The sequence below is a fragment of the Culex pipiens genome, chromosome 2 (assembly GCF_016801865.2).
Source record: "Culex pipiens pallens isolate TS chromosome 2, TS_CPP_V2, whole genome shotgun sequence".
NCBI lineage: Eukaryota > Metazoa > Arthropoda > Insecta > Diptera > Culicidae > Culex > Culex pipiens.
The window spans coordinates 220,389,360-220,410,662 of record NC_068938.1 but is presented as its reverse complement, the minus strand read 5'-3'; the positions used below and the strand labels follow the sequence as shown (position 1 = coordinate 220,410,662).

Sequence of the window (21,303 nt, the reverse complement as noted above, 5' to 3'; positions counted from 1 at the left end):
AATGTTATGGCCAAGCTTGACAATCCCTGAAAATATATTTTTTAAGAAGATCAGAAAATGTCAGATTTGCAAAAGACATTGAACATTGTTCCAATGGTTGGTGAGATACAGCATTTGAAAGAAAAGCAAATTGAGGCCGGTGTGTCTTAATAAGTTTAAAGTTTTAAGTTAATGAGAAGCTGTCTTTTAAAACAAAAACTCACAAACAATAATTCTAAACATTCTGAAATCGACTAAGTATGGTTTGCAATGAATTCAATCAGTCATAATTATTTCTCCTCCAGATATTTTGAGAAATTTTGAAGAAGGGGGGGGGGGGGTCACTTGAAACAATATTTGCATAAGCCTTATGCTAAAGAATGTTTGGAGATTTTTTTAAATTAATTAATTTAAATAACTAGGAGTTTCGCCAACATTTTCAATCAGTTTTTTTTTTAATTTTGTTCAAATCTCTTGAATATCCTACTTATTACATATTATTTCGCAAGAAGTATGAAATAGCAATTGAAATATGAAAAATCGCAAACCTGCAAAAGAAGCGCAAATTTCAACGAATTATCGATCCAAGTAGCTCCACAACCAACCAATCAGGCTACCCTTGAACTAGAGAACTACTAAACAGGAAATCGAATTTTGACAGTTTGATTGGCTCCCACGCGCAAACGGCGGAAAGGTTTCGAACGCTGTCAGGCGCAGTCTACTTCGATTTTTTTTTTCGTTCTCCGATTTTGCAAGGGGGGATCCACACTTTCGCAAAACAACCCAATAAAATTTCAATTAGCTGATCCGTTTTGATAGTTTGGGAAAGTGAGCAAAAAAAAAAAAAAAGCGGGGGAAAAAGTTTGCCCAAATTAAGGTGTCTGTCAAAGTGGAGTAGACGTCGCTGCCGCGTCTGGCGCTATTTTCGCATCGCGGGATTTTGACAGCCAAATTGGCGTTTGATTTCCATTGACGAAAAACTGTGAAGTATGTGACGATTCACCTTAAGGGCTTTGCCAATTTTTTTGTGACGTGTGTCTCGTTGAATATGTCTCAAGGCACTCGATGGCTGAAAACGCGGAGGGGTTCCCGTAATAGGCGTTAAATTGCGAAAATTTTAAAGTTTCCACGCACGTAGCGGTTGTGATTCGCGGAAAACGTGAGTGAACGACGTCGTCAGTGTTGCCAGCGAAAGGGGGTTGGCATTTTCCGTGCACGGCGATGTTCACCGGTTTTTGCTGCCTCAAAGTTTCCTCAGCCTCGTTACACGCCGTGTTACACCGATTCATTAGGGGGCACTAACCGACGAACTACCGACGACGACGCTGGTGCAGACATCAAAGCAAGCCATGTACAGCTCTTGGATTCCAGCAACGACGTCGTCGTCGTCGTAGTAGTCGTCGACTCAAAAGTCACTGCCAGGTGCCAGAGCCGGAGAGCGCAACGGTGGATGTTAACCGTGTTTGAGTGCACTGCGACAATGTAACGCCATCAGCGTCATGACCAGGATTACGGAGCGTAGCAGGCCATGGTGCACCATGATGTTGAGTTGCTCCCTTTTGACGTGTAACGTACTCGCTTGCAACACCACCTGGGCTGTACAAGGTGAATAGTTCACTGTGCAGTGCCTACTATGTTCGCGCCGGCAACTTGTCGGACTTGGACCAGTGGGCCTTCGAATGTCGTCGGATGAAAGTACACACGTCGTGAAAGTGGTTTCAAGCCTCCAGAACAACTCGTCAGAAGTGAATAATTTGACAGCTGGCAACGCGGAATTCTTGATTTGACAACCACCAACGTGACGTCATAAACCGTTTTGGCAAATTCTGCCTGCTAAATTTAGTCCATTTTTGCAAATAGAATTAAATCGAAAGGTCAGCTCGGTACTCAGATGGCAAATAAAAACCGACCAAGCATAAATATGTTCATCATAAAATCAAGCCGGAGATCCCTACGTGATTCCGTCCCGAAAGAAAAACCCCGGCCCGGCTATTTTATGTTTGCCATAAAGATCATTGACGCAGGATTTGAGTGCTCAATTAGATTAAAGGAATTTAAATCCCCTTTGCCGACTCCTCGGTCGTCCGACTCCAACTCCGACTCCAAGGTGTTTGGTTGTAAACATAAATCACTGAAGTTTAGTGCCCACCTCCCCTGGACCAGAACCAGAACCACCCTACCCCACGTAAGACTTTTCATTTGCGGAGAGTAAATTGCTATCATCCTGTGTGTATTTCGCAATTCCCTTTGTAATTTAGGGGATGTCCCACCCACCTCGATCCCTCCCCTTCCTCTGATACCTGTCAATCAAGAGCCAACAAACCGTTTTTCCTCCTCCAGGGTGAAAAATTGTTGGCACAGCGCTTACTCTCGGGAGGTCATGCGTGCATTGGCCCTGGACAGGAAGAATGTTTGACTTGTCGACCCCCTCCGTGCCGAGATCTGGAACATGTCCTCGCAGTAGGCTGTGACGATGACGGCAACAGATGAAGATGACGTGTCGTGGAAGGGATTTTTTTTCTCCTCAGGTTGATGTTACATATTTGACTTGGTAGGTTAAGATTGTGCATGGTAGAAGGGCGTACAAAATTTGAAGTTTTTGCGTCAAGTTTAAAGTAGTTTGAATTAAAAAAATATTAAATTTTCAGACGAAGTTAAAAAAATCTTTTCGAAGATCGGAAAAGACTCCTTTGATAAATTATAAAAATGGTCTTCCTCCGTGAACTCACACAGCAGTTCCCTCATTGATTCCTCTTCAATTTGCTTAAAACTTTTACAAAGGGGCAATTTCGGTCCCATTTTTAAACATTCAAACATTGGAAAATCGGTGTCAAAGTAACTTCTAAGAAAAATTGTATAACGAACTCAAAATTCCGGAAAAAATATTTACATCGAAAAAATATGAGAAAAATAGTTTTAAAACACATACCATTTATTGTTTCTAAACAAATTTTATGGTAGGGTGCTATTTTCAATTTTTTTCTGAAAATGGAAAAATACAAGATTTGTCCAAAGTCTTTAATGAGCAAAATTCTTGAGCAAATTAACTCATGAAAAATACAAAAAAAATACATTCAATTAAATACGTTGAAAGGAGACTTTTTATGATAAACTATTTTCCAAAACTTCTGATGGAAACGCTTTCCTTATTTTTTTTTTTTACTTTTGTTACTTTTTACGCAAATACTGTTGAAAATGCATTTAAAAACTGTAATTGGAAGTCAAAGTGGTTGTGATGATTCTCTTATTGGACTTGAAAAAATCGAAAGTACTCGTACACACGATGCAAAATGAAGATAATGAGAAAGTGTAATAAATATCGAGGAATGAAGAGAATCGAAGTAGGCAGTTTGAAGGGACTGAAGAATTCATCGGTAGATGGAACAATTGTGAGATAGAGAAGATCGACAGCCAGAGAGTCGACTGTATGATATTTGTAATTAATTAATTTGCCAAATAAGCTCTTAAAAGCCTTTCTAAAGTGCCCCGAACATAATTTTTCTCTCAAACTTAACTCTGAATTAATTTAATGCAAAATAATTTAATATTTTAAAACTTTTAAAATATCTGTGAAGCCTTCCTGAGCTAAAAAAAATCATAGCAATGAGAGTTTGCAATTCGGCCTCAACAAGTTACTCAATTTTAAAGATGATTTTTATCCAAGTCAGAGCTACAAAACAATAAAAAGTAAAGAGCTATCAAATATTGAATAAATGCAAGTCTAGTTTTTATTTTGTTCTGTGGTTTCCAGTAAAAAAAACAGTCAGCTCTAGTTTTGCTCTGATTGACATTAAATGCAATGAAAAGTCATTTCGATCACAGTTACTTTTTTCATAAAGATCATCTTTTTAAAAAATTAGATGTTTGGAAGGATGGAATTTTTAGGGCTTACTTGTTTGAAATTGTTACATTTATTCAATTGAACCATACATTGTAAAGGAATGCCATTACTATTTCCCGCCAAAATTAGCAAAATATTGGTTTGGATTGTACGTTCTTCTTATTGTTGGATGCGTTGATAAATTAGCTGCAAGAGGTAAATGTATTAGATAGTTTTAAACAATATATTTGAATTCAATAATATTCATGCTTGACATCACAAATCGCTAACATTTCATAAAACGCCATGAACATAGCCTTAACGTGAGGCATAACGGTAATTAAAGAAATATCATTTTCATCTATATATTATTATCTGAAATAGGTTTTTGTTTATTGTTTATTTATTAAAAATTATCTCACTTGAAAGAAATTTGAAATGTTCATTCAAGTGCATTTGCTTCAGTGATAAACATGTATTCAATATTGCATCATTTGATTAAAATATTTCATGCCTATTTTCTTCCTCCGCTAGAATAAAACTTGTTTGCATCGTGGGTAGTTTTTTTAGTTGGTTTCGATGGTAAAGCTGGAAGAATTGTTAATTTTACTTTTTCAATCATGTTTATTATTTTTAATTATGTTTTATTATATTTTTTTTTTTCATAAATTAAGAAAATCTAAGTAGTTCTTAATTTTAAAAAGATTTAGTCAGTTTTAAAGCTTACCAGTTACAAAACCCATCAACAAAACAACCACTCCAAATGCAAGGAAAATTGTGTTCTTTGTCAGGACTTTCATGATAATGTTTTTCAATGAGCTTCTTAACTTATCATGGGTGAACTTTCTCATTTATATATTATCTTGCTTCTTTTTTTTATCATGCGTCATTATTATCATTTTCAATCAAGTGCCCTGGCAAAATCAATACCACTTCGATTGCGCACATGTCGTCAATCAAACAAGAAACGGCTGTTCATCTCCGCCATGTTTGCACAGTGCATCATGCAGCTTGCACCCAGCAGTTTCTGCAACTCTACGTTGCTCAATCGAGGACCGGATTGTTTCGCAAAAGAAGAATGTCTGCCACTTTTTTTTTTGCAACAAATCATCTCGCAAGATAAAATCGAACAAAAATACAAAAATTACCTTACGATTGTTTTACGACCGGGCGCCTACTGCGATGACAGCAACCGGAGCAAGTCACGCACGTGCGTTTTCCGTCAATTTTTGCACGTACACAAACGCACGCAGTAGGCCACACGCTTGATTTGCGAGATCGCTGAAACGTGTACGCGTGTGTGTGTGTGTGTGTGTGTGGCTGTGTTTGCACGGAGCGAGAAAAACCGGAAAGAAAAACAACCACAAATTCAACGAACGGCGGCGTCGATTGATTGCGACGAACCAACGAGGACGAATTCGACGAACGTGCCTTGGTCGGGAAAATCGCCGTTTCCGGTCCATGCTTCCTCCCTCGCACACACAAACGCACACGTATGTGATGACAGTTCTCGGAAATGTGAGTGTCGAAAATACACTTTTTTATGGCCGTCGAACCCCGGCACGGAGGGAAAATTGACGACAAAGTCTCGTCTTGGCGACGTCGTCGTTGCTCATATTTACATTCATAACTAAATTACCGAGTGATTTGCTCGAGTTTTCCCTATTGTTCCATCGCTTTTTTTGGGGCAACCAAGGACCAAAACCGAGACCGAACCAAGGACACGATGCCGGCTTCGTTTTACGATTTATTCAAATTTTCCCATTTTCGTTTCTTGATCAAATTTATTACTTTTAAATTGGAAATTTCCTTGCGTTGTACGACTCTCTGTTTGGACGTAGACGTCAACGACGAAATATGTGTGTGAGGTGTACGATCCAAGAAGGCGATGTCCCTTCCGGTGAGTTTCCTGAAAACCGGGCCAATCAACCGACGGAAAGAACCGGCCAAGTTTTGTTTTCTACTAGAAGAAATACACGTGCCACTTCCGGTGAATCTTTGTTTTGCGTTTATCTTAGTTTATTTAGTTTAAAGTCAACAATCGTTCTCACTCACGAGATTTGCTTATCTTCAGGTGACGCAGTAGGCTAGACATTGTTTATCTCAGCTTTTAATAATAAAGTTGAAAATTTGACCAATATCTATTCAAACCAATCTCCACGTTTTGCATCCAACAAGCTGCAATTGTGCAAAGTTTGCCAACTTTCCAAACGAATCATCTTTCCCAGAAGTATAACGAGTTTGAAAACTTATTTTTCACACCCCTCCGCTCGTTTTGTAATCAACAAGCTCCATTGTTTGGCTGTGTCACACACTTCCCGGAACCGAAATACACCAAGAAACAGATAAATAAATAAAATAAAATAAATAATCCAAGACTTTTGTGTATTTGCAGTGTTGCGAACTTTGCGGAACCAAGCGAGAGGGTGTGTGTGTGTGTGTGAATGGATAGAAATTTTTCAGAACATCTCCGGCTCTCTGAGAAGCAACTCTCAGCACCAGCATGTGTTGTGTACTTATGATTACACTAAATCCCCCATATGCGCTCTTTTTGGGGGGGCGCACACCGGGGGAGAGCGCAATTCGGGGGAGCGTTATTTTGGGGTTCGAGCGCAAACGGGGGGAGCGTTATTTCGAGGTTTGAGCGCAAATCGGGGAGCGTTATTTCGGGGTTTTGGCGTAAAACGGGGTTTTCTTTTTTAAATGTACTTTATTTACATAAAAATGGAACATTTGTATAAGGGGTCATCCACAGATCACGGATAAGGGGCCATCCACAAATCTGAGCATCTATGAACTCCCGGAAGCCATGGCCTGAATATCTACCTGATCAACGGGGGGCTATATGGGTATATTAACCATCGGTATAGCTTCAGGTAGCTTCAGTGAACCACGATGGATACACTTCGCCATGTTGGATTGTTATGGGTCCTCCAGGAACTCCCGGGAGTTATGACCTGATGATCTACCTAAACAACGGGGGTCTATATGGGTGTATTAACCATCGGTATAGCTTCAGGTAACTCGGTAACTCGATCCCTTCGCCATGTTGGCTTGTAATGGGTCTTCCAGGAACTCTCGGGAGTTATGACCTGATGATCTACCTAATCAACGGGGGTCTATATGGGTATATTAACCATCAGTATAGCTGCAGGTTGCTTCAGTGAACCACGATGTATACCCTTCGCCATGTTGGATTGTAATGGATCCTCCAGGAGCTCCCGGAAGTTATGACCTGATGATCTACCAGATCAACGACGGTTTATATGGGTGAATTAACCATAGGTATAGCTTCAGGTAGCTTCAGTGAACCACGATGGATACCCTTCGCCATGTTGGATTGTTATGGGTCCTCCAGGAACTCCCGGGAGTTATGACCTGATGATCTACCTAATCAACGGGGGTCTATATGGGTGTATTAACCATCGGTATAGCTTCAGGTAACTTCACTGAACCATGATGGATCCCTTCGCCATGTTGGATTGTTATGGGTCCTCCAGAAACTCCCGGGAGTTATGACCTGATGATCTACCTGATCAACGGGGGTCTATATGGGTGTATTAACCATCGGTATAGCTTCAGGTAGCTTCAGTGAACCACGACGGATACTCTGGGGTACGTTGGCTTGTAATGGGTCCTCCAGGAACTCCCGGGAGTTATGACCTGATGATCTACCTAATCAACGGGGGTCTATATGGGTATATGAACCATAAGTATAGCTGCAGGTAGCTTCAGTGAACCACGATGGATACCCTTTGCCATGTTGGATTGTTATGGGTACTCCAGGAACTCCCGGGAGTTATGACCTGATGATCTACCTGATCAACGGGGGTCTATATGGGTGTATTAGTCATCGGTATAACTTCATGTATCTTCAGTGGACCACGATTGATACTCTGCGCCATGTTGGATTGTTACCCATTGAACTCAGCAACTCCCGGATTAGGTAGATCATCAGGTCATAACTCCCGGGAGTTCCTCGAGGATCCATTACAAGCCAACGTACCCCAGAGTATCCGTCATGGTTCACTGAAGCTACCTGAAACTATACCGATAGTTTATACACCCATATAGACCCCCGTTGATCAGGTCGATCACCAGGTCATAACTCTCGGGAGTTCCTGGAGGACCCATAACAATCCAGCATGGCGAAGGGTATCCATCGTGGTTCACTGAAGCTACCGGAAGCTATATCGATGGTTAATACACCCATATAGACCTCCGTTGATCAGGTAGATCATCAGGTCATAACTATCGGGAGTTCCTGGAGGACCCATAACAATCCAACATAGCGATGGGTATCCATCGTGGTTCACTGAAGCTATACCAATGGTTAATACACCCATATAGACCTCCGTTGATCAGGTAGATCATCAGATCATAACTCCCGGGAGTTCCTGGAGGACCCATAACAATCCAACATGGCGAAGGGTATCCATCGTGGTTCACTGAAGCTACCTGAAGCTATACCGTTGGTTAATACACCCATATAGACCCCCGTTGATCAGGTAGATCCTCAGGTCATAACTCCCGGGAGTTCCCGGAGGACCCATAACAATCCAACATGGCGCAGAGTATCAATCGTGGTCCACTGAATCTACATGAAGTTATACCGATGACTAATACACCCACATAGACACCCGTTGATCAGGTAGATCATCAGGTCATAACTTCCGTGAGTTCCTGGAGGACCCATAACAATCCAACATGGTGAAGGGTATCCATCTTGGTCCACTGAAGCTACCTGCAGCTATACTGATGGTTAATATACCCATATAGACCCCCGTCGATCAGGTAGATCATCAGGTCATAACTTCCGGGAGTTCCTGGAAGACCCATAACAATCCAACATAACCCAAAATATTAATCGTGGTTCACTGAAGCTACCGGAAGCTATACCGATGGTTAATTCTCCCGTATAGACCCTCGTTGATCAAGTAGATATCTAGGGCATGACTTCCGGGAGTTCTTGGATACCCAGATTTGTGGATGGCCCCTTATCCGTGTTTTGTGGATGACCGCTTATACAAATGTTTCATTTATATGTAAGTAAAGTACATTTAAAAAGAAAACCCCATTTTACGCCAAAACCCCGCAATAACGCTCCCCCGATTTGCGCCCAATAGAGCGTTATTTGGGGGGAGCGTTATTTCGGGGTTTGAGCGCAATTCGGGGGGCGCAAAACGGGGGAGGCGCAATCGGGGGGAGCGTATTTAGGGGATTTAGTGTACGGGCTTATCAGTATGCAAACAAGCGGTGACATTATCTTCTTATTTTTTTTCTTCTGTTTTGTCCCCACTGAGCTTCTTTTTGGGGAATTTTGCGGAGTCCCGCTAGAGTTTGATTGCGGTTGAATGAAAATGAGAAGGTGGAATTCTGAGAAGTTGGACAATAGTTCTTTCTAAAGAAATATTTGAGATATTTTCAGTTTTTAAAATAACGATAACACTTACATACGGTTTATTATTTTCCATGATTCTAATTTCCGGAGATCTTGAAGAAATTCGAATACCCGAAACTTAAGATAATCGAGTTTGGACTACAGTTGACTCTCCGGTTGTCAATATTCAAGAGACCATCGAAGAAGAGAATCATTAATTCACAGAACGATGCAAAATATGTCAATACAAGCTATGAGAAAGTGAATTTAATAACAGCCGGAAGAGATTTTTAAAGCAAAAAGAATGTAATGCATCGTAGAGGAAGCGATTCTTCAGGCATGAGAAAATATTGAGGAATTAATAGAATCTAAGTGTGCAGTTTGAAGATGTTGAGATCGAGAAAATTGACAACCAGAGAGTCGACTGTACTTTTTAATAAAACAATAATCAACAAATAAGATAAGATATTATTATTTGGTCAAATTATTAAATTTAAAAAAGGGAAACACCTTGCTTGTTTTTCCTTTAGGCTAACTACTATTTTCAATTTTTGAAATTTTCAAAGCTCAGCAAATACATAAAGCTGCCTTTTTAATGAACTTTTAATGAAAATCTATTATTTTGTTTGCAAATGCAATGTTCGGTCGCGATAGCAAGTTTGAGTTGTCACCCTGCCGTGTAGCATAAATTTCTATCTTGCTATAATTTTCTATCTTGTGTGTGCACACGGCAGGGCAACTGTAGTGGTGTGGTTGATCGTGCAGATCACGCGCACTATCGCGTGTTTTATTTGCATTCCTTTTTGCACTGCTTGAGTGTAGTATCAGTACAAATAAATCGTCGTCGCAGCCGGTCGTCGTCTCGCGTTTCTCTGAGGAGATTTGTTTACGTTTCGCGCGAATAAAGAAGGAAGAGAAGAAGAATCTTTTAATTTGAATAAAGTGTAGTTTTCTATCGTGAAGAGTTGTTTCTTGATGTACCTGTGGAAGAAATACTTACCAGTGTTTCGCCGTCGATTCTGCTACTGCTGCTGCTCCGGAACGTACCCGTAGAACCTACAAAGAAAGGGACACAGAAGGACAACACAACACACGAAGGACAAACACACAACAACCAGACACAACGTAGAAAGAAGTCTCAACAGCCGAAGTACAGGTGAGAACGCGTTTCGTGGCCAGACGGGATTGGGTCCGAACATTGGTGCCGTGACCAGGATTTGTTCCTTGGGTGGCCCAGCGAAACGCCATCGCGATCACCTTTGTGCGCCGAGAAGAGTTCGCCATCGCTGCTGGAGAAGAAAGACTCTGCGGCCATCGCGACTGTTTGTTTTGGCGCTCAGCAACAGCAACAAAGTTCAACGACCGGGAAAAAGAGTTCAGCGACCCTGCGAGGGTGAAGAGGATATCCATTGGATCACGTACAAGGCCTGGAGGACAGGCTCACAGGGTGAGTACACTTGTCCTCTATTTTCTTACGTCACTGGTGTCCTCACACGCTGTTTTGAACTTTTCGGTGCTGTACGGAACGATTTGCTGCTGTTGGAGTTTGCTGCTGAACGATTTGGACGATCACGACCACATACGGCCGACTGCTGTGTGATTGGCGACGGTTTCGAGTACGAGCGGTACCTGTGCTGTACTGGAGGACTGCTGCAGTTCTGTGCGTGTTTGGACAGGTGTTTTGTTTACCGGGGGCGCGTATTTTTATACGGTTGGTTTACAAGGCCTGTACTGCCAGGCTCACAGGGTGAGTACTCGGCACGAATTATTTTGCTCGACGGTGTTTGCAACCTTTGCTTTTTCGGTTCGCTGCGGTGGACAACTCGCTGCTCTCGACGTGTGACACTGCCGCGCTGGTGACGTCGCTGGACTCCTCACTGCTGGAAGGACGGAAAGTTGCTGTTTGTTCCTGTTGGGCGTAAAACATACAAGGCCTAGTTTTACAGGCTCACAGGTGAGCCTCTTTCCATTCCGTTAAGCGCGTTGTTTGTGGTGCTTCGCTTGTGTACCTTTCCCCACAGTGTGCCACCTGCGTCATCATGTCGACCAGGGCCAAGCTGGTCAAAAAGCGGGACCTGATCATCGCGCACCTGACTCGATCGAAGAGTTTCCTCAAGGGCTACGATGCGGCGACGCAACAGCATCTGGTGTCTGTCCGGATGGAAAAGCTCGAAGGAAAATGGGAGGAGTTTGAAGCGTTGCAGCTGGAGATCGAGGAGCTCGAGGACAAGGACTACGAGGCAGGCGTCACTGCCGACGCGTCCAAGGACGAAGTGGAGAAGCGAGTGAAGCAGTTGGAGGAGAAGGAGCAGCAGCGAGAGGACATGATGAAGAGGTTTGAGGAACTGTACTACGAGGTAAGGGCAGGGTTGCTAGCTAGGATGCCAAAGGTGGTTGCGTCTTCTGGTTCTAACGATGGGGCACCAAAAGTGCATGCTGGCGTTCATCTGCCCAAGATTGAATTGCCAAAGTTTAACGGGGATTACGATCTGTGGTTGCCTTTCCATGACACCTTCAAGTCTTTAATCCATGACAACCCGGATCTAAAGACCATTCAAAAATTCCACTATTTGCGGTCATGCGTGGTTGAAGAGGCTGAGAGAAAAATCGAGAATCTCCAGTTGAGCGAGATCAACTATGAGATTGCGTGGGATACTCTTGTCAAACGGTTCTCCAACAAGTATCTCAATAAGAAACGGCATGTCAACGCGTTGTTGCACTTTCCGCGCGCGGAGAAGTTGACGGCGAGTGGGATTCATGAAGTGATCGACTGTTTCGACCGGTGTACGAAGATCTTGGATCAGTTGGGTGAGGTTTCGTCGGGCTGGGGAGTTTTGTTGACGCAGCTGTTGGTGTCGAAGATGGACGATGCATCGCAGAAGAGCTGGGAGGAAGCGGCGCTGAAACTAGCGGACCCGACGTTCGGGGATGTGATCCAGTTTTTGGAGAATCAGACGAGGGTTCTCGAAGCGATTGCAGTCGATCAGCAACCGGAAGTTCAGCGATCGTCACCTGTGACTTCTAGCAAGCCAGCAAAGAAGCCCTTCGCAAAGCTTGTGGTGAATGCTGCGACGGATGCTGGCCCGCAGAAGTGTCCAGTTTGCAAGGGATCTCACCAAGCTTCTTATTGTCCGGATTTTAAAAGGCTGTCGGTGGAGCAGCGGATCAAGACGATCTACGAGCAGAAGCTGTGCAAGAACTGCTTGCGTGTTGGACATAGGATGTGGACGTGCCCGATTGCTGCACGCTGCAGTACGTGTGGTGGTAGGCACCACTCGTTGATCCATCCCGAGAAGCCAGCGGGTGTCCGTGGTTCGGCATCGAACAGGCCGGCCCCGGTGGTGCAGCAGGCTGCCGGTTCTAGCGTACCGTCAGCAGGGACGGGAACGGCCAGCACACCGCAGGCTCTGACGAGCTCTGTGGCAACCATTTACGCTGCAAACGTGGCAGCGGAGTCGAGGAAGATTCACGTCTTCTTATCGACGGTTCTCGTTTCGGTGAAAGACTGCAACGGAAAGTTGCACACGGCGAGAGCACTTCTTGATAGCGGGTCGCAGGCAAATTTGATCTCGGAGCGGCTGTGCCAGATGCTGCGATTGCCCCGTAAGAAGGTCAGCGTACCGATATCCGGTGTCGGCAGCGCACGGATGCAGGTTGACAGCTCGGCGTCGGCAATAATTGCCTCGCGCGTCTCGAACTATACCGTACCGATGGAGTTTCTGGTACTGAAACGAGTAACCGAGGACCAGCCGTCGGCAACGATTGCCATCGGCGAGTGGAACCTCCCGTCGGATATGGTTCTGGCGGATCCCGGTTTCAACAAGCGCGCTCCGATTGACCTGCTGTTGGGATTGGAGCACTTCTACGAGTTCTTGCTGTTGAATGGTGGTCAGGTGCAGATCCAGCGTCCTGGTGAAGGTCTTCCGCTGTTTGTCAACACGGTTTTTGGTTGGATAGCAGCAGGGAAGACGGACTTGGGAAGCCTCAACCCTGTCCCGAGTTGTCATGTTTCGGTTAACGCGACCCTGGAGGAGAAAATCGAGCGATTTTGGACCATCGAAGAGCTGCAGGAGGCACCGAAGCAGACACAAGAAGAGCAGGATTGCGAGGAGCACTTCCAGACGACGTTTTCACGCGACACTACGGGAAGGTACGTGGTGCGGCTTCCGAAGCGCTTGGGCTTCGAGAAGATGATCGGCGAATCCAGGGATATGGCGGTGCGACGATTGATGCAGCTCGAGCGCAGGCTCGGTAAAGACGAAGGGCTTAAGGTGCGTTACAGCGAAGCGATCCACACTTATCTCGAGCAGGACCACATGAGATTGGTATCGGAGGAGGAGCTGAAGGGCGACACGCGCCTTGAGTGCTACCTTCCTCACCATCCGGTGTTCAAGGAATCGAGCACAACTACGAAGATTCGACCGGTGTTCGATGGTTCGGCGAAGACGACGTCAAATCATTCGTTGAATGAAGCGCTCATGGTGGGCCCAGTTCTCCAGGACCCGCTTTTTGACCTGGTGCTTCGTTTCCGGAAGAAGCAGGTTGCTCTCGTCGCTGACATCGAGAAGATGTACTTGCAGGTCAAGGTGCATTCCGACGACACCCCTCTGCAGCGGATCTTGTGGAGGCCGTCACCGTCGGAGCCAATTCGGACTTACGAGATGCTTCGGGTCACTTTCGGCCTGGCCCCATCGTCGTACCTAGCGACAAGATGTCTCCAGCAACTGGCGCATGATGAAGGTGAAGTGTACCAACGTGCGAGGGAAGCTCTGCTGCGGGATTTCTACGTCGACGACTTCATCGGAGGAGCGGAGTCCGAGGAAGAAGCGCTTTTGCTGCGGCAAGAGCTGGAGCAGCTGCTGCCGAAGGGCGGTTTCAGGCTGCGCAAGTGGGTGTCAAACGCCACAGGGGCGTTGGCGGGGCTAGCTGCGGACGATCTGGGGACGCAGACCAAGCTCAACTTCGACCAGGAGCAGGTGAAGACGCTGGGCATCAACTGGCAACCTGGGCCAGATGTGCTGGGAATCGACGTGTCGAGTTTGTCCGTGAGCGGACCGTGGACCAGAAGAAGGGTCTACTCGATAATCGCCCAGCTGTGGGATCCGAGCGGAATCACTGCCCCGGTGATATCATGGGCCAAAATCCGGATGCAGCTGCTGTGGGTAGCGACGCAAGGGTGGGACGACCCGTTGGCGCCGGCGCTGGCGACACAATGGACGGAATTCCACCAGCAACTACCCGAGTTAGCCAAGATAGCAGTCGACAGGTGCGCATTCGTGGAGAATCCAGCGCACGTCGAGTTCCATGTGTTTGCGGACGCATCGGAGGCTGCATACGGAGCATGCATATACGTTCGCTCAGTTGACTCATCAGGACGGGTCAAGATTTGCCTGTTGGCGGCGAAGTCGCGGCCTGCAGGTTTGAAGAAGGTCACTCTAGCAAGACTGGAGCTGTGCGCGGCTCTGATGGCAGCGAGGCTGTACAGTAGAGTGGTCCAAGCTCTCAAGATGGAGGGTACGGAAACTTGGTTTTGGTCAGATTCGACAGTCGTGCTGGCGTGGCTCAAGTCGCCATCGTACGTCTGGCCAACGTTCGTCGCGAACCGAGTCTCGCACATTCAGGAGCTGACGAAGGGACATCGTTGGAACCATGTCAAGGGGACGGAGAATCCGGCGGACCTCGTTTCGCGCGGCGTGATGCCGAAGGATCTCGTTGGACTGCGTCTGTGGTTTCAAGGTCCGCACTGGTTGGAGGCATTCGAGGAGTATTGGAGCAAGGCGAAGCACGAGGAGACCGAAGATCCGGCCGAAGAACTGTTGGAGAAGAAGAAGAACATTCTGGTGGTGTCGGAATCCCCGGAACCTCACCCGCTCATCGATCGCTACGCGTGCTATTGGAAGCTGCTGAGAATCACGGCGTACTGTATGAGGTTTGCTCGGAACTGTCAGCGTCGCAAGAAGCCATCCGCAACGTCGTACCTCACCGTCGGCGAGCTGAAGGAAGCCAAACTGGCGCTGGTGCGCAGTGTACAGCAGGAACCTTTCGCCACGGAGATCAAGGCACTCGCGAACCACCGACTCGTGCCCGCCCATTCGTCGTTGAAGCTGTTGAACCCGTTTCTGGATCAGCAGGGCGTACTCCGTGTTGGTGGCCGGCTTAGACTCGCAGGCGAATCGTTTTCCACCCGGCATCCCATGATACTCCCCAACAGTCACACTTTCACGCGACAAGTAGCCGTCGCGTACCACGCAATTTCCCTCCACTCTGGTCCTCGCATGACGCTCGCTCAAGTTCGCCAGGAGTTTTGGCCGCTAAGTGGCAAACAACTGGCAACCTACACGTATCGGAACTGTGTGCGATGTTTCCGAAGCAACCCTGTCCCTGTCAAGCAACCCCCTGGTCAACTCCCAAAGCCTCGTACAACTCCCTCTCGTCCGTTCACCGTCACCGGTGTAGATTATTGTGGCCCGGTCTACCTGAAGCCCGCACACCGTCGAGCAGCTGCGCTGAAGGCGTACATCGCCGTGTTCGTGTGCTTCAGCACAAAAGCGGTCCACCTTGAGCTTGTAGGGGATCTGACGACCGCGGCGTTTCTTGCGGCCCTGCGACGCTTCGTTGCGCGCCGAGGCCTGCCTTCGGAAGTCCACTCGGACAACGGCCTGAACTTTCAGGGAGCTAGCAACCATCTGCGAGAGCTCTACGATCTGTTGCAAGACCCTACGGTGATCGAGGAGGTCACCAACGAAGCTTCTCGTCGTGGCATCGACTGGAAGTTTATCCCACCGAGAGCGCCGAATTTCGGTGGCTTGTGGGAGGCGGCGGTAAAGTCCGCCAAGACGTCGCTCATCCGCGTGCTCGGCCAGCGACAACTCTCGTTCGAGGACATGATTACTGTCCTCGCGCAAATCGAAGCAGCGATGAATTCCCGTCCGCTCACTCCACTTTCCGAGGATCCGGACGAGTTGGACGTGCTCACACCAGGGCACTTTCTGACCGGAACGTCGCTGCTGGCGATCCCAGATCCGGACTATTCGGACATCCCCACGAACCGGCTGCAGCATTACCAGCAGCTGCAACAACTGGTGCAGCAGCACTGGAAGCGGTGGAGGCGAGAGTACATCTCGCAACTCCACAATCAGAACCAGAAGTTCCCGCAAGCAACCCAGCTGAAGGCTGGCCAGATGGTAGTCCTCAATGAGGACAACAAGGCGGCAATCGAGTGGCCTCTTGCCCGCATCGTCGAGGTCTACCCCGGCCCTGATGGCGTCGTCCGGGTCGTGAAGCTGCGCCTGCCGAACGGTGCTGTCTACAAGCGACAAGCATCCCGAGTTTGCTTGCTGCCTTTCGAGAGGGACTCGATCGGGCAGACTTCGAACGCCTTCAACCCTCAACCGTCACCAGGCGCACCGTGATCGGAGGAATCGCTGTCGACCGACATCCATGCGGCGCAACGGAGATGGGCGAAGAAGGCGCTAAGAAGATTATTTTGAATTTGAACAGTGCTAGGTCTAAGTCGCTAAGGAAGCAAAATAGGTTTAGTTTATTTTGATAGTTTAAATTCTTACAGAATTTTGGTGGCCGGAATGTTCGGTCGCGATAGCAAGTTTGAGTTGTCACCCTGCCGTGTAGCATAAATTTCTATCTTGCTATAATTTTCTATCTTGTGTGTGCACACGGCAGGGCAACTGTAGTGGTGTGGTTGATCGTGCAGATCACGCGCACTATCGCGTGTTTTATTTGCATTCCTTTTTGCACTGCTTGAGTGTAGTATCAGTACAAATAAATCGTCGTCGCAGCCGGTCATCGTCTCGCGTTTCTCTGAGGAGATTTGTTTACCTTTTGCGCGAATAAAGAAGGAAGAGAAGAAGAATCTTTTAATTTGAATAAAGTGTAGTTTTCTATCGTGAAGAGTTGTTTCTTGATGTACCTGTGGAAGAAATACTTACCAGTGTTTCGCCGTCGATTCTGCTACTGCTGCTGCTCCGGAACGTACCCGTAGAACCTACAAAGAAAGGGACACAGAAGGACAACACAACACACGAAGGACAAACACACAACAACCAGACACAACGTAGAAAGAAGTCTCAACAGCCGAAGTACAGGTGAGAACGCGTTTCGTGGCCAGACGGGATTGGGTCCGAACATGCAATAATTTTTAAAGAATATAAGGCCGATGCAAATATTTAAAAAAGTTTTTGTCCCTCGGCCCTGGCCGAGGTCAAGGGGGGGGGGGGGCAAAAAAAAATATAAAAATTTAAATAACAAGCCATAGTCTTCACATTTAAATGAAAAAAGTGTTTTAAAATGCATTTTACACTAGTTCAGTTGTTTTGCAATCTCTAGTTTTCAAAAAATCTAAGATCTGACAAAAATAAAAATTGTATCGAAAAAAAAGATTTTGCATCGAAAATTTTCAAAAAAATTAAGATTTTTTAATAAACCCAAACATGCTAAAAATGATTTTAAACGCAGAAGAATGTATTTTAATTTGATTTCAGCTGGTTGCACTTGAATTTTCATTGAAATTTTGAAGTTTATTGTAAAAATATTTTTTTTGCTCCCTGATTTTTCGGGCCAATTTTGAAGGGGGGGGGGGGGGGTGACAAAAACTTTCAAAAATATTTGTACCAGCCTAATAAAGATATTTTTTCGGAGCATGGATAATAAAAATACATAAAAATGAAATCTGTAACCTTACAAAGATTTACATTTGACAATTTGATTACAGCCAGTATTCCATTATCTGAAGTCCTCGTTAAAATTTTCCTTCAGAAAATTTAATCACGTAATTTTTAATTTTATCACAATTGAGAATTCTGAAATTTGACTGAAATTTTTTCCAATGTAATCAGATTGTGGCACTAAAATAGCGGCCCTGAAATACATTTTATTTTCTAATGTATCCAGCAGGTCGAATTCAACTAGTTTCAACTTTATGTTGCAAAGATTTTTTTCCACATTTTTCAAAAAAAAAAAAAGGCTAAAAATATATTTGAAATGTAATATAACAAAAAGCGTAACATAATATTTAATGCAGCATTTTCAATAAAAAAATTGGAATCATTTTAAATTTCTTCACTTTACTTTACTTGACTTTACTTGAATTCTTTTCGATGCTACTGCAGAATAAATTTAATTATCTTTTATTGAAGCCCGACTCCGATTTGGTGATCTGGAAAAATTAGTACGTATGGATGAACAGTCTTGAAGATATAACTCTTTGGCAAGTTTAAAATTACCTTATGTCACTAAAAAATAATTTCAAAAAAAAAAAACAAATAATGTTAACAACATATAATCCGTTTGAGAAAATTCCTGAATAGGTGAAAAATCTTTGACCAAGTTATAATTTTTTGAAAAAAAAAAATAGATTTTACAAAAAATCTGTCCAATGTAAAAAACAGGAATTTTTTATGTTATAGCTCTTTCAAGGTGTTCCTATTTTTGAACAAATATATTTTCGAAAACTGAGAAAATTCTATATATTTTGCTTTTGTACTTTCTTGATACAGACATTGGCTGCTGATATATGGCCATTATCTATGCACAGTTTAAAAAACAGGAAAACGAGATTTTCTCAATGTTGCCCACTCATCCCTCGTTTTTTAACTATCAATATTTCGAGATCTAATGGTCCGATTTTCAATGATAAAAAAATAAAAACCCAACATTTAAAAATATCAAAAGGTATTTTAAGTTTTAAGCCCTATCAAAAAAGGTATTCTTATTTATAAATCTTCGAAATTATTGATATTGAAAAAAAATATATTGCAAATTTTTCAGCAATTGAGACGTTTTCTAAGCTACTTAAAATTACTTTAACTTGGAAACGGTGCAGTTTATCGAAATTCCACTAAAGTACTTTTAAATTGCAAAATTAGACTTTCAACCAATTTTTGATCTTTAAAAAGGATGGGAAAGAAGAACTCTTGAAATTTTAGAAAATTTCAGGTTTGGAAGTTGAACTTGTTTTATGTGACTTTGCCAATGTTTTAAAAATATCATTTTTCAAAGTGGTCAACTTTGGCTGTGTTTTTTACTAACATTTCCTAAATTTAAGTAAAAAGAACTATGCAGTAAGTTTTGTAGTGTCTCAGACTATGTATCTATGCATATTTTTACAATTTAAATTATGATGGTGCCATTCTATAGCAGAAATGTAAAAAAACGGCAAAAAATTAGCGACTGTGAAAACGTTAAAAAATTAGATAGGAAAATAAAGTTCTGTTAGGTGGTGGTCAAATACTACCAAAAATAAACATAAATTAAACAAGATAAATGCAAACTGAAATACTAAAAAAAACAAGAAAAACAAGAAAAACATAAAAACGAGAGAAGTTAAGTTTTTCGTGCTCAAAGCAACCTCCTGAACACGGGAAATAAATTTTTCGAAAAAATTAGGCAGTAGAGTTATTCTGGAATTTTCTGAAAAGATGGCATTTCATGTTTCCTGAAGCAAAATAAAAATGTATTTTTTTCTGGAAATTAATGTTTATAAAAACAGCAAAATTTGTTTATCCGTCTATCATTTTTATCTGTGGGGCTCTCATTTATACCCCAACTTTGTCAAAGATATCAAATTGGTTAGAAAATTTCTTCAAAAGATACAGATATTTGAATTTCCACATATTATTTTTAAATGGACAGTAGGGTGGTCAAATTCGGGCTTTCTCGTAATCAAAGGGTTGCCTCATCACTAGGCTAAATTCCAAATTTGAGCTAGAATCAGAATGCCACGAGAATCCCTCCCTTCAATCGTTTGAAGTTTGTATGAGAAAAATCGTTAAAATGTATGGAGAAAAGCGACTGTTTCAGTTTTAATCTGTGAAGAATGCCATAGTTATCCGATTTTTACCATTTCTCAGATGTAGAAACTTCATTAAACTTAGAACAATTTTTCCGAAGACACCACATTTTTTGATTTTTTTTTTGATAAAAAGCAGCTTCCAAAAATTACCATTTATGCGTGGCCGCCCCGAGGAAGCCCGATTTTGGACCACCCTAATGAAAAGTTGTCAAATTTTGTGGTTTAACGAAAGGTATCCATTTTATAAAATCAGTTTGTCCATATTTGGCAGCCTAAAAGTTTCAGCGAGTTAAAAAAAAATACAAAGCTCTGCTTAACTGGCTTCTACAAGACTTATGACAATGTTAGTTGAGGGTCTGAAATTCGTACAATTTTACTTCAACGTGTATGACACGTGAGTAACATATTTAAATGAGAGAGACTTTATTAAGGGAAAAGGACTTATTTTTTATCTTAAAACTAACCTACTTCAAGTCACACCAAACGAATCACCTCGCAGGAAATTGGCACCAACAAGCAATTGAGTCTTCAGCGAAGAATAAGTAGATTTTCTAATTTTTTAATTTAACGCTTCATGAAGACGACGCACACTCATAGAAACGCAACAACAAGCGCTCAAAAATTAATCAACTTTCACCCTGGGGCCACTTCTTCGCCCCGGCTTTCAAAAGCTGTGAGCTACTTTTCGAGGAGACAAATACATTTGCTCTGACCGTCCGCCGACTCGTGCCTAACGTGATTTTCTGGTTCGTTTGAATTTTCCTCGGAGGGCGGGAGGGTGGTTTCTTCGAATGGCAAAGAGGCTTACAGTTTGAATATTCCTGTGGGGAAGGGGGAGATCCAGTCACAAAATCCTCATTGAAAACTACTTTACAGGAAACCGCACTCAACTGAACGCCACAAATCCTGGCCTCTTTTGGAGAATCTGCATGCAGTCAGTGCAGAATCATGTCTGCTCGCTCGTCGTCGAAAATCCAATCACGGGTGAGATAATATGCACATGATGGCTGAGAAAAGGGGGAAAAACCCATTTTCAGGTCGGCTTTTGGGCGCGGGGTCGAACACGTTGCACATTTTTGGAAGGGTTCTCCGAAAATTTATGCGGAAAACCGCAGAGCTGATACTTTACGAGAGCGTCGGAGGTGATTTCTTACCAATAATAATGTTAGTTTTTGGGAAGGTGATGGCGGTGAACTGAGCCGAAATTGATACTGTCGAGGGTGGCTTACCTGGAAAAGTGAAAGGAAAAGATGGAGAGATTTAGAAGTGAGATATTGCGGTTGAGTTTATAGAATATTAAGATATAGACTACAATAA

General features: G+C 43.9%; 1 protein-coding gene and 1 long non-coding RNA gene across 2 annotated transcripts; one reads left to right on the top strand and one right to left on the bottom strand.

The window, feature by feature from the left end:
* Nucleotides 1–3,867: 3,867 nt before the first annotated feature.
* LOC120416709 (uncharacterized) lies at nucleotides 3,868–4,665 on the bottom strand. Its single transcript, XR_005605377.2, has 3 exons — nucleotides 4,527–4,665; nucleotides 4,222–4,387; nucleotides 3,868–4,006 (listed from the first exon to the last, which is right to left on the bottom strand). It is a non-coding gene; the product is annotated as an uncharacterized LOC120416709 (long non-coding RNA).
* A 6,553-nt stretch (nucleotides 4,666–11,218) lies between these two features.
* LOC128092716 (uncharacterized) lies at nucleotides 11,219–16,591 on the top strand. Its single transcript, XM_052707099.1, has one exon. The coding sequence runs from the start codon at nucleotides 11,219–11,221 to the stop codon at nucleotides 16,589–16,591; it is 5,373 nt and encodes a 1,790-aa protein (XP_052563059.1).
* Nucleotides 16,592–21,303: the final 4,712 nt, after the last annotated feature.